The following is a 13546-nucleotide window of genomic DNA, read 5'->3' on the forward strand; positions in this document are numbered from 1 at the left end:
CAGCCCATTCCAACCTGCAGAGCTGCTGCACCATCCCACCCCACTCCCTGCTGCCAGAATGCTGAGCCATTCCATGGGGCAAACACACTTAGTACAGTCTTCTCCTTCAAGAGCAAGGCTTGGCAGCTCTTCTCCTCTCGCCCCATCCCAAAAAGGAGAGTACACCAAGCCTGAAATCAAAGGCATCAATCTAAGGATCATTCCTTAGCATCCAGGCTCCCCTCACTGTCTCAAAGGGAAGAGCAGACAATAGGATAACCAAAAGCCAACATTAATACTCAAGGCTTTCTCCTGGCAGATGCAAATGGTTCTGCAATGCTACTTCAGCTTCTGCTTCCTATTCCATCAGCTGGCACAGAGCTGGGGATGCTGGGCAGGCAGACTTAATCAGGCCTCGTTTGTGATTACAATGAACTCTTGTATTTCATGGCCTGCATCCTAAACCTGCTTTCTAATTCCCCAAGGGAGAGGGATTTACACTTTCAATTTTATGTCTAGTTAGTTAATGGTTCATTACTGTCAAAAGGATCAGTCGCTAGAAGTTAAATCCTACAGGATTTATGATAAAGAAGAACTAAAGGCTGCAGTGGAAAACACGCCAAGGAGAGGGCACCAGGAATGGGGGGGGGGGGTTGGACAGCCCTGCCTTCCATCAATGCCATCCCAGCAGGATTCCCAAGCTCTTCTTGGGTAGGTGATGCAGCCCCTGTCACCGTTCCATAGCAGAGATGCTGTGCTTATTGTGGGTAATCAGAGGCTTGCAGCAAGACAGCAGCTTTGACAAGTCTCAAGTGCGTTTGCCCTGCTCATGTTGAGTTTAGCCTGCCACAACAAGAGGCACTGGAAGGTTTTGGCTCCCTTAGCTGGATAAAGGTTCCTGTGAAGTACACACAATCCTGCCAATAGCTGAAAATTGGCATCTCTGCTTCTGATCCCATCCCCTGAGATAGATGCGTGGTTTTTCTGCTGTCAAAGCGGAGGTATTACAGCAGCCACACTGAAAAGGTCTGTCAACATCACAAGGCTTGAAGCTCAGGGGCTTCTAACCTGCACAGAACTCACTCCAGGCTTGAAGCAGGGCAAGCAAAGTCCCCATACACCCCAAGCAGAGAAGTGCTATTTTTATTTTGCAAACACTTTTGCTTTCCAGTGCTCATCTTTGGAGGACAAAAGCTCTGCAGCAAAGAGCAATGCTACCCTCTGGTGCTGCCTGGGGGAACGGCCGCTCTGCCTGCTGCTCTCCAGGGATGCTGCAGTTGCAAAGCAGGATTGGTGCAGCAAAACTGCTGTGCCATGGAGGGAATGGAGGCAGCTGCACCCCAATGCTGCTGTGTAGGTGGGGAACTCAGCCTCCATTCGATTCCCATTTATCAAACATCACCTGAATGGAACTTTTTGTTGTTATTTCCAATGGATGCATTAAGAGGAGGTGGTTCGGTTCCTGGCGTTCACTTACTGCTATTGTGGTAAACAGCAGCTCGCATTGTGATGCTCAAGAAATGCCCCTTTTTGTTAAGTGTTTGTTTATATGGAAGTGGAGCTTTCCCCTGTGTCTGCGTGTGTGTGATTATAGCTGCAATGCTTTCTGCTGACAGCCTGTGTTTTCCATCTAAATCTTTGAAGCCAACACATAGAATCGTATCATAGGATCACAGAATGGCCTGAGTTGCAAAGGCCCACAATACTCATCTCATTCCAACCCAGTATGCTGTGTTGTAGGGTCATGAACCAGCAGCCCAGGCTGCCCAGAGCCACATCCAGCCTGAACTTGAATGCCTGCAGGGATGGGGCATCCACAGCCTTAACCTTGGGCAACCTGTTCCAATGTGCCACCTAGGAGACTACTGCAAAACAGCACTGACTTTGTGCCTGTGTTCAGGATTAAAGCTTTAGATAGGGCTCAGTATTTGGCTGGGTGCAGGGAGGTGAGCTGCAGGGCTCTGATTGCAGGAAAATGTCCTTTTGCCATAAACACAGACAACTTCTGCCCAGGTGGAAATAGAAGACCTATAAAAGGCTTAAAATGCATAGGGAACGCTCTTACTTTCTCAGCTTTGTAGCTTTGTGTGACCTCATTCCAGTGCAAAACAGCACACACTCCCTTTGGAGCCCTCAGTGGCGGAGCAGCAGAACAAATGTGGACAAGATTAAGGAGGATGCTTTATGTAGAATGAAAATCCACCTTAAGCGAGTGCTCTGTGGTTGAAAAGTTGGGGAAATCACAATGGAGTGCCTAATTTTCCATTGCAGATGGGGTGGAGGCATAGGGAAGAGCCTAAGAAGCTGCTGCAGAGGGTGCTGTGGAGTTCTAGAGGAGGATATATATATATATATATATATATATTTATATATATGCACCATAATTGCAATAAGCCATGATGATGTGCCTTGTGTTACATTCTGATGTCACTTAGGGAGAGAAAAAGGCAAGAGATATGGGGAGAGGGACAGAGAGATTGGATACGCAGGGAAGGAAGATCTGGGTTACCAGTATAGGAACTGGGTTACCAGTATAGGAACTGGTCTGGTAATACTCAGGTGGTGGATGCACAGCTGGCTGTTGAGTTGTGGTCCTTTTTGTTTATTGCAAAGAGGGGATGTGTCACATATGTTGGTATGTGAGATGGAAGTAGGTGAGATTCAGCACTTGCACATGCATGAAGGGGGAGGGATAACATCAGCCCTTTCCTCCAATAGAGATGGGGATTGCAGAGACACTGTCCCTTATTGCATTGGTCACAGAGCATCTCTTGAAACAGAGGGGTTTGCCCACACCTGCACAGGGATATGGCCATTCCTCTGCCCATGTGCAATGTTTGTAATCCTTATAATTTTGCCTTGTTGCCCAAAGAAGCTGTGGATGCCCCATCCCTGCAGGCATTCAAGGCCAGGCTGGATGTGGCTTTGGGCAGCCTGATCTGATGGTTGGCAACCCTGCACATAGCAGGGGTTGGAACTGATGAGCATTGTGGTCCTTTGCAACCCAGGCCATTCTATGATCCTATGGTTGGATCCCTTTCTACCATAGATGCTTTGGGGCTGTCTGGCCTGGAAGTGGAGCTCCCCAAGGGGTAGTTAATGCAGCAGCTGTCACAGGCAATTTGCACAGACCATGGGATGGACCCATTGCTTCCATTCCAGATTAGCAAAAAAAGGCTCCTGGATGCATGCACACTGTCACAGCCCATTCCTGAGTGCATCAGTTACAGAAAAACACAAAGCCGTGCATAAAACATAGAGCGTATTGTTAAGCTGTTAGAAGCAATACACAGATTAATAAACCAATTAAATTATCTTAAAGGAATAGGAGAGGTAGTTAATTGTAATCAAGTGCTGGCTGGCTGGATCCCAAGTTCCATTAGGAATCAATGCTTAGCCAAGTGTGGTGGAGCTTCTGATGCTGAACATGAGCGGCTGAGTACCTGGAGAGTCACAGAGAGATTTCTTCTGGTAAACACAGACATTTGGGAGCATTTCTCTCTTCCAATAAAGGGTTTCTAAAAGTGGCAGGGATTTGATCTTCATCCGTCGCCTCACTTGTTTTTAGTGATGGCACAGAAGTGCATAGCATGTGGCTGCACCGTTTGTCAGCTGTCAGTAGCAGAGAAAACAGGCTCTGAAAAGAGCAGCAAAGCTTGCCCCAGTCTCCAACGTCCCTGCTTAGCCCATTAAAATATGAAGGGTTTGGAATAAACCCACTGTTTGGTGAGTGACAGCTTTGATGGGAAACTCCTGGTGAGGGGATTTGCTGTCATTTAAGCGAGTAGATTGACATCTATTGCAATGCTGCAATGGGATCTTGCAAAGAGCAGTGACAGCACTGCCTGGTCACAGTACCTGTAGTTCCTTTCTTCACTGAGCCTTTGCCCATTACTTTCTTATTTTAAGGTGTTCTGTTTTGGTGCTTTCTCTGCAGTGACCCACTTAACTTCTCTGGAGAGAACTGGAAGAGACGGGGACAGGGGATCCAGCTTGCTGGCTGTGCCCTGAGTACAGGAACACAAAGCTTTCCAGCCTTTGTAGCAAGCAGAAGCAGACAACAATGGGTAAAAAGCTGCCTGGGAAGTGCTTGCAAATTGCCCTCTTCTCTAAACAATTTGTCTTTATGGACTGGGGAGAACTGCTAAGTGCAACAGCAGTCTGGTTCAGTGGACGGCTGTGGCTCCAGGGGTGATGGTGATGGGAGAAGGGGTAACGTGTGCTTTGGAGTAGAGCCCACTGGGCTGTGGGTAGGCAATGCTGTGCCCACACTGTGGGTGTCCCTGGGGCTGGGGGGGCTCAGGCAGGGCAAACCCACTATCTGCCATCAGCTGGAGGGAGGGCAGGGTGCAAGGGGGATCTCCTTGCCCAGCCCTGATACACACTGCCATTGTCCGAGCTAACAATGGGGGAGATGAGCGAGCCTTGCAGCCGATGACACAAACCCAAGTGCAGGGAGCAGCTGGTTGGCTGCTAAACGGGAGCACTGTGTGTACTGTAGCAACATCCCCTACCCATCTATTGCTGCCAGGGTGAGATCCAGGCCAGAGCATCCCTCTCCCACCAGTCCCCAGCCCCAGGGTAAAACTGTTCTGTGCCAGACCTTCCTGCCCATCTTTAACCCACCTCTTTCCAGAGCCAGGAGCTTTGCAGCTGACCCAGATCACAGAGGTACCCTGCATCCCTGCAGGCAGCTGCTTCCAGTTGGCTGCTCTTCTCTGAGAGCCTGCATGCTGAGAGTTAACCATCCTGTCCTGATGGTGTCTTCATAAATAAGCAATGCTCATAAACAGTTTCCATTCCTGAAGGCCCAGCAGGTAGGAGGAGAGAATACAGGGAAGCTATTTCCATTTGCTGTAGCTTGCATTATTCATCTCTCCTGAGACAGAAAGCAGAAAGCCTGGCTGAGAATGGAAGGCAGAAGCAGAGCTGTGCATTGAGACCCTTCCTCTGCTCAGCAGCTTCCTCTTTTCCAGCTAAATTCCCCCAAAACAGAGCAGTCTAAAGTAGCTCTGAGCATCAGCTGACTGCCCAGGTCCTGTAATGTCTCCCGACCCTGCATCATCCTGTGTGTGCTCCCCTTGAATCCCAGCTTAATGAGGGATAGGTGTCACTGGGTTCAGCAGGAGATATAGGGAAGATCCAACCCTCTGAAACAGCAGCTTTTCCAAGTTTAAGTTCTCTTTCCACATGAAATCAGTTACACAAGCCCTTTGGCTTCACTCTATGAGAGCCAGACCTAGATCTGCAAACTGAACTAGCAGCTATCTATCTGCCAAGCCAGACAGGCCCATTTGACAGAGATGTCCCTCCTTCCCTAGGGATGAGTGTCCCTGTAAGCTCAGCACACAGCAGGTTTGCTCAATACAGACAGCAGCTCTGGCAGCCAGCAGCTGGGTGGGAAAAACCCAACCCCTGCCAAGCACCAGCAGGATGCATCACACGGGAGGCAGCGAGGAGGAGGCGGCTGACGCAGGCAATGCAGCTCTGCTCCTGCTGAGGCTGGGGAGCAGATGGAGTGAACACAGAGCTCCATGCTTCCAACAGCCCCCTCTTGCAGGCTCCTGTTATCCTGGCTGGCTCCCACGAGGATTTCTGAGGCTCCTGCAGGAAGATTTTATAGCTCTAGGCAGGAAGGTGGGCTGCAAGGAGGGCTGCTCTGCTCTGATAAGGCAGCAGCACTGTGTGTAGCACAGGGACTATTAGTGCCTGGTGGGTTCTCAGGTCATTGATAGAGGCCTTCCTTCAAGGAGATATCACCCAGTGCTGTGGGAACAGAGAGGTTCTTTTAGGGATCCTTGGTATTGAGGACAGCCCACATTGCTGTGGTTATAATTAGAGCTTTATTATCACATATAAATGTTGGCATTCTGAGCAGATTATTGGTATCTACAACCGTGAGCAGTCAGTATAGCTTATAGTTGCCCAGAATTTCCAGTAATCAGCATAGCTTTGTTGTTACCTAGAATTGTTACAGATCGGGTCAAACTAATCAGCTCTCCATACAGTAATCATAATCTCAGGCTCAGAGTTCAGCTAAAAGCCACTGACTCCTCAGGGATGGATGGTGGCATTGCCCCTGACCATGGGGACATTGCAGCTTTCTCTTTCCCATCCAAGTCCCACGTAGGACTTACAGCAGCTTGATTTCAAAGACAATATCATATATGCTGCTCCACAGTGCATGTCACCACATCCCAGCCACCCAGTGCCTACAGTTCCTGTAGCAAAACCTCCCTGCCTATGCTGGGGCTTTGCATGAGGCATCCCTTCCCTTTTCTGGGCTCTCAGGGCTGCTTGGAGTGCAGCATCCCCAGCAGTGCTGCAGCAGGAGCCCTGCACACCCTGTTTCTGTGGCAGTGCAGTCTCCTCCACCCCTGCTCTGTGCAGCGGTGCCACAAAGCCCATGGGCTTTGTATCTGGGCCGTGCTCCATATAGCATCCTTGGGGCTCCCAGGGGCTGCTCTGTCTCTCCAATCAAGGGCAAAGCTCTTCTGCAGCCTCCCTTCCTCATCTATTGAAGACTGAGATGGAAGGGCCTGGGTTCTGCAGTAAGCACAAGTCCTTCACAGCCCTGTGCTGCCTGGCAGGTGGATATTTGCGTCCTTGGAGGCACAGCTAGATTAATCATAATGGTTCTTGGATGCATTCTCTTGCTCTTCCATCCCATAACTCTGGCTCTAACAGCCTTTTGGAGGAGGCTAAGGACCTCTTCTTGGGAGATGATGGCCAGGCCCTCCTGCCTCCCATTCCCAGCAATAGCAGTGGACAGTTACTGGTAGGGAGAGGCTGTGGTGTGGGCGAGGTGTGAGTCAGACCCACAGCATTCAGCTGTGCAGTGATTTGTGAGCAGGAAGGAGGGATGCTCTCTCTCCATGCCTTGAGAATGGATGAGAGCAGGGGAGAGGTGTTCTTCCTGGGAAGGATGTGCACTCAGCCTTCTCCTGGAAGGGCAATGTGCTGCAGCAGACGTGCTTTGGGTCAAGGCCAGGTTTTAATTGCTGCAGCAGCACCAGACACCCGAGTCATGGTTCTCCTCTGCGTCTCCACTCCCAGCCTTGTGCTGCAACTGTCCTGGTGCTGCAGGAGCAGCGCTGCCCCTGATGCACCTCAGCACAGCAGGAAGACCCCCCACATTCCCCACCGGATGGATTTCAATGCAGAACTGGGGGCAGTTTGGTTGATCTGAGCTTTCAGGAGGGCTGGCAGTGCCTTGTCCCGCTGCATTGATCTTTGCCTGCTCATATCTGCCTGCACTACTGCACTCTATCCAGCTGCTTCCCTCCCCTGCTTGTTCTTGTCTGTCTGTCTGTCACTGCCTGACACCTACCCCTGCACACCCTACCTACCCCCCAGTCTATTTTCCTATCACTAAATTTTCTCATCCCCACTCTCTTTTCCTTTCCCTTTGCCCCTATATGACTTGGGGTCTGGTTTTTGGGTCTGATTTTCTCTGTTTTATGGATAGCATCCAGACTGCAGTCTGCAGTGAAGGGAGCATCCAGCTGGAGAACCTCTGCAAGGAGCCTTCTGCAAATCACCTATTCAGGATGCTTGCTGCCAGCACTGCCCAGAAACTGCACAATCATTGCTTCCACAGCACCAGCAGCCAGAGATTTAAAGGGAGCTGACATCACTTGCAATGGTAGTGGGGCTAAATGGAAAAGAACCCAAAGGTGTGTGTGTTCTTACATGTGCTGCCCTACATCACAGCCCTGTTTGGATGCAAGCCTTGGGTTTCTGGGGTTGTTTTTTGCTTTGCACCATGACTTCGTAGCAACATGCAAGTGTTTGTGTGAATTTGCATGGCATCAATCTGTTTCCAGTCTTGCTAATGTTGGCTTTCTGTGCCAGTCTGCCATGCCTTTGCTCCTTTGCTCAGCACTGTCAGTCTGTACCAGCTTAACCTGCTGTTATTGTGTTGATGCATGCACACAGCTAGGTGCAATCCTCCAGCCTGGGTGTCAGACCCCATTTGGGGCAGCACACCCTGCAGCCCCAGCCTAGATTCTGTGGAATAAGCAAAAACTCCCCTGCACAGCCAGTTTGCAAAACCTCAGCATTTGAATGTCACCTGGGCTCAGGTTTTGCTGGAGCAGAATATGGCTTTCCAGATCGTCTTTCACCAAGCCAGCCTTTTTTGCAGAGCCCAACCAGGGATGGGAGGAGGTGAGGAGCAAGCAGGACCCCTTCATGCCTGTGCTCCTTCCATGGAAGCCTTAGGATTCAAACTTGAAGGCAAGCAGCTCCCTGGTGCTGCCATCTCTTTGCCCAAGAACAGGGGGGATGTCTTTTGCCTGGTTGCTTTCAGGCTTCAAAGATATTTTGCCTGTGCAGAAGTAGTTCTGCTTAGACCCTTCCCATCATAGTGCTAAGAGACAGAAGAGAATGGTTCTTGGTTGTGTCCTTTCTGACACCAAGTGTCCCCACTGGTCCTACTACCACCTCCTAAACAAAGGCAAGTATTGGGTTCTTGAATTAGAGCAGGCTGCACTGGTGAGGACTCTGACTTCAATGCATCTGGGTAAAGGGAATCTCTTCTCTTCCCCAGCAAAGCCAAGCCCAAGTTCTTCTTCTTCCCATATCCATTCCACCCTCCTTTACATCAAAAAACCCCCGCATTGCCAGGGAAGGCTGCGGGCTGGCATGCAAAATACCACGTTCCCATGGCAATGGGGATCCAGCACCCCTTCCAGCCTGCACAAAGATGGAGAAGGGCGGTGGTGGGCTGCAGGGGGTGCCAAACAAGCCCCCCTACCCATACTTAACCATGCTGAGGGGCTGCCTCGAGGCTCCCTTGGCCTTCCAGCACCCCACAACACCCGGACCCGGGGTCGGGGCGGGGCAGAGGCAAAGCTGCAGAAGCAGCCCCCCTTCAAGCACCGCAGGGCTGGGGGCTGAGCCTGCGTGACGCTTCCCGGTCGTGATTTGCTGGGACCGCCCGATCGGCCCTTCCCAAACTGCGGGAGCTCCGCGCCTCCCACACCCCGCCGGGAGCCTCGGGCAGCAGCGGGCGGCAGCGCCGGGAGCAGCGGGCAGCGGCACCGCGCCGCAGGTAGGAAGAGAACCGGGACATCGCGGGGGATGCAGCCCCAGGGCAGAGAAGGGAACCGGGGGGAGCCGTCCCCCACCCCGGGTTGGGGGTCCTCGGGTGTGCCACGGTGATGCTTTGCACCGTGCACCGAGCGGGGAGGGGGGTTTTGGAGCTGGGGGGTGGCGGGGATGGAGGGAGATGCTCTTGATTTTTCGCATTACTGCTCCCTCTCCCTCATCCCTTGTATTTGCAGAGGGTCGGGATTGCGGCGCTGCTCATCCACCTTCATCCCTGCAAGGGCGGATGCCCGCACTCTGCTCCTTGCACGGATGCGCTCAGAACCCCGCAGACCCCCGCACATCCTCTATTGCTGCCCACTCTCAGTGTCTCACACCCTTGATGTCCTCACATGTGCCATCCCCAGCCGGTGACCCCCTGCTTGGCACGGAGGTGCACCGTGGCGTTTAATAATGAGTGGTACAGAGCACGGTGCAAAGCTTTGCACTGCAGGGCTGGATGGAGTCCATCGGATGCCCGTGCCCTTGTGAGTCCTGTCTCCTTTCACACCCCAGGACAGGGTGATACCTGGCTCTGCTCCTGCTGCAGGATATAAGGGACCTGGGGGATAGGAAGCTGAGAAAATCAGAGTGCTTTGATGCATCAGTGGGAGCACATCTGAACTGATGTGGCTGTGACCTAGGCGGTGTCCCAAGATGTTCAAGGAGGAGCAAGTCAGAGGTGGGGAACAGCAAAGGAAAGGGCGAGAGGAATGTGAATGAGGCTCAGTCTGTTGTGCCTCCATCTCCTTTTATAACCTCTTGATGATCGATACCAAAGAGAAGGGAATTTTTGTGCTTCACTGGGGTTTGAGGTTGTGCAATAGAGAACTTGAGGAGTGAGTGAATGGTTTTGGTATTTCCTCTTTGAATGTTATATGAAAGACCCAAAATATGCTAAAAAGAAAAGTCCAGCTGGCTGAGGTACAGGCGCTTCCTGGCTCTTCCCTGGATGCTTCTCCAGGTTCTTCTCTCCCCTCTGCCAGACTGGGATCCAATGGGTGCCAATTCACTACCCTTCTTGGATGTCCCCCTGTCCCCTCTAGGAGGACTCACTGCAGAGCAGCCTTCAGCTCCATTTCTGCTCTGCTGCTCCCCCACCCCTACCCTGTGCTCTGCATGTCTGCGGCTGGATTTCCCATGCAATTGCTTGGCTGGGTTGCAAACCTTTAATTGATTCCTCTTGGTTGGATCAGATCATCAACAGGGCTGGGGTTTAGCTCCAAACCCACGCAAACCACAAGCAGCCCACAGAAGGCTGAATTGTAGGGACGATAGGGACCCAACAGGACATCAAAACCCTTCCACCCAGCAGCCGGGCTCAGCCCCTAGAGACTGGGTGCCATCCTTCAGCATCTCAGCTCTGTGTCCGGCTGCCGTGTCTGTCCTTCCTGCTGCTCTTGGCCCCTTTCCCTCACTGCATCGCAATGAGTCATCTCTGCTGAGCTCACCCGCTGGGGAAGAGGGGGAGGGGGCAGTCTGGATCCCTCACCTGGCACAGCGCTGCGCAGCCACCAGGAGCATCCATTCTCCTGCCCAGTCCTCAAGCAGGCACCCAGCCCAGCACAGGCTCATGGCGGGCACTGCATGAGGGTCTGTGTTGTGCTTCATGCTTGCTATGGGGTATGTATGTAGGGAAAAGAGCGTGGCTGGCATCCCTAAGGTACAAGATGCAGCAGCCTCCAGCCCACATCAGCACAGCTGTGTGCCATAGCACTGCCTGGCTCACCGTATCTCTCCCCCCACCCAGGCTCATTTCTTGTTGGCATCAACCTCTGGGCATCTCATCCTCGAAAAGATGAACCCCACGGTCAGCATTGCTGTCATCCTGACAGGTAAGGCTCTGTGGGGTGGCACTGGGGGGGCTGCTTGGGTGTCCCCATTACTCACCTTTCCCCTTTATATGTACCTGTCCCAGTGCTGCAGGCTGCACACTGCCAGATGATCCGGGACCTGAGCGCCTGCCTGCTGGGCCAGAGCCTGCGTGTGGACTGCCGCTATGAGAACAAGACCAGCAACCCCCTGACCTACGAATTCAGCCTCACCAAGGACAACAGGAAGCACGTCATCCAAAGCACCATCAGCGTCTCTGAGAACGTCTACCGGAACCGAGCCAACGTCACCATGCATAAGAACCTGGTGTGCCTCTACCTGCATAGCTTCACCACCAGCGATGAGGGGGTCTACATGTGCGAGCTGAAGGCTACCAATGACTACACTGGCAACCAGATAAAGAACATCACTGTTATCAAAGGTGAGGGTGCAGTAGGGTTTGGCCTCCAGTTCTTCCTTCCTACCTGCCTTGGGCTCTGCAGGGCCAGAAAAACAAGACACATCCCACTGTGGATGTTTCCAAACCAGGCACAGTCAGTTGGTGTTCCCCAGGGTCTCTTCCCCCTGAATCTCTCCTGTTCCATGAGGTTGAAGGGGAAATGGGCAGTGGGGCTGGCTGCATTGTATGGCAAAGACGAGCAGCAGGGTCCCAGCACCCCATAGCACTCAACCCTAACCTTATTCCTGTAAGATCTCATTGTTCTCTCCCACCTCGCTCCCCATCCTCGCAGATAAACTGGAGAAGTGCGCCGGCTTCAGCCTCTTGATCCAGAACACTTCGTGGCTCCTGCTGCTCCTCCTCTCCCTGCCTCTCCTGCAAGCTGTGGACTTCGTGTCCCTGTGAAAGGAAAAGCCCCCTGCACCCCCACGGAGCATCCCAGCCAACCCGCCTCCCCTGCCAGAGCGCAGCCCTTGGAAAGAGAAGATTTGGAACACACGAAACCTCTCTCTATGTTATCTCTATATAGCCGTGTATCTAATGCTAACCACCGTCCTGTGCTCAGCCCTGCCATCACGCCCTGCTCTGCTGCATGGTGGCTCTGCTAGGCAGCATCGCTGCTCCCATCGTGCCCTCCCCGCGCTCAGGCTGGTGCTGGGGGATCTGTGCTTCTCCCACCCCTTAGCTTTTGGGGTTCTGTTTGACCAGGGAAAAGACAGCTGGATGAGCAGGTAAGGGAAGTGATGGGAGAGCATGGGGAAGGGTCCCAGCGCTGTGGCTGCAGCACCAGGGAACACAGTGATTTCCATCCATTGCAGCCAAGCTGGAGCTGGGCAGGGGGGGGACCAGCCCGTAGCTGTGATGAGAGCAGTGCTGCCAGCCCCACAGTGAGGCCTGTGGAGCCTCTCTGAGCTAGACACAGTGCCCCCACGGGAATGAGCCTGGGTGGGGAGGGGGCTCCTCCGCAGCACCCCTCAGCTTCATTTGGGGAACATCTGGGGAACATCTGAGCTCCCCATCCTTCCCCATGGCACATATCCCTGTCCTCCAGCCCCATCGGGCCACTGGGAGGAGCCCGTGTGCCCCCTTCCACCTCCCTGTTCCCTTTCAGCATCTCCCTGTCTCTATTTAGGGGTAGAAAAGGCTGGCTAAGGCCATCCTCAATCAAGCTAAGATGTTTCCCAGTGGTCAGCAAGAGTGGGGAGAGGGACCCCAAGCACAGCCACAGCTTGTCCCCATGTACCACGGGACCCCAGTGAATGAGCAAAGAGCTCTCCCAGTAAAGAGCATGGGGTAGGAGGAGATGCTGGCAAGAACATCAGCTCTGAGGAGCCAACACTCACACTGATCTCCATGTGCAGTGCCTGACAGCTGAGAGCAACTCCCAGCAGCTGGTCCCCACTCCTTGCTTTTCTCCGGCCACCAAAATCTGCCTTCCACCCCCAATGCCTCTCACCCCAATGCCTGTTCCTGCCCGTCTCTGCCCGCTTGCTTTGCTGTCTTAGTGCTGCCCAGGCTGTACGTGGCCAGGGGTAGGGCAGAGCCCGGCCGACCACGCGGACACGTCTCCCAAGTCTCATTCTTTTTGTGAACATTTGTAGTTGTTTCCACAGCTTGTCGTCAAGGAGAGAAAAAAAAAAGAAAAAAAAAGGAGAAAAAAAAGGTAAAAAAAAAGAAAAAAAGAAAAAAAAATAAAAGAAAAAGAAAGAAAAGCCAACCTTACGAAAAGCAACAATAACGATAACAACAATACACCTGTCCTCCGGGAGTTTTCCTCTGTCTGCACAATAAAACCTTAGGTTGTGTGTTGGAGATGTGTGTGCAGTGAGGGGCTATAGGGGGGGAGGGCACGGTTTGCCCTGCTGGGGGGTGACCCCCTTCTGCACCCATCTACGCTTCCATTCTATACCAGAGAACCCTTCTCGGCTCATTGTGAGCTCAGGGTTGGGGCCACCTGCGCTATGGGGAGAGGGGCAGTGCAGGGTAGGTACCACCAGGTATCCGTGGGCATATGGGCACAGGCTCCCTTGGCACCCCATCTCCATCCTGCCCTGCCTGCAGCGTGGAGGCAGCCCAGTGGGCAGGGAGTGAGTGGGAGTGGGGTTGGACACAGGGCATATCCCCCTATGGGTGACCCCATAGAAGCCTCTGGGAGTCACACCCAAGCACAGACGTATCGGCCCTCCCTGTTTTGGGGCTGGAGCT

General features: G+C 52.8%; 1 protein-coding gene across 1 annotated transcript; it reads left to right on the plus strand.

Moving 5' to 3' along the window:
* Window positions 1–8905: 8905 nt before the first annotated feature.
* On the plus strand, window positions 8906–12981 carry THY1 (Thy-1 cell surface antigen). The gene is made up of 4 exons (XM_015884217.2): window positions 8906–9034; window positions 10820–10904; window positions 10988–11323; window positions 11634–12981. The coding sequence occupies exons 2-4, from the start codon at window positions 10868–10870 to the stop codon at window positions 11744–11746; spliced, it is 486 nt and encodes a 161-aa protein (XP_015739703.1). The 5' UTR covers window positions 8906–9034; window positions 10820–10867; the 3' UTR covers window positions 11747–12981.
* The last annotated feature ends 565 nt before the right edge of the window (window positions 12982–13546 follow it).

The sequence above is a fragment of the Coturnix japonica genome, chromosome 24 (assembly GCF_001577835.2).
Source record: "Coturnix japonica isolate 7356 chromosome 24, Coturnix japonica 2.1, whole genome shotgun sequence".
Lineage (NCBI taxonomy): Eukaryota > Metazoa > Chordata > Aves > Galliformes > Phasianidae > Coturnix > Coturnix japonica.

Coding starts and splice junctions, on each gene's coding strand:
- THY1 (XM_015884217.2), top strand. CDS start 10,868: ATGAACCCCACGGTCAGCATTGCTGTCATCCTGACAG. Junction 10,905..10,987: donor CATTGCTGTCATCCTGACAG/GTAAGGCTCTGT, acceptor TACCTGTCCCAG/TGCTGCAGGCTGCACACTGC. Junction 11,324..11,633: donor GAACATCACTGTTATCAAAG/GTGAGGGTGCAG, acceptor CCATCCTCGCAG/ATAAACTGGAGAAGTGCGCC.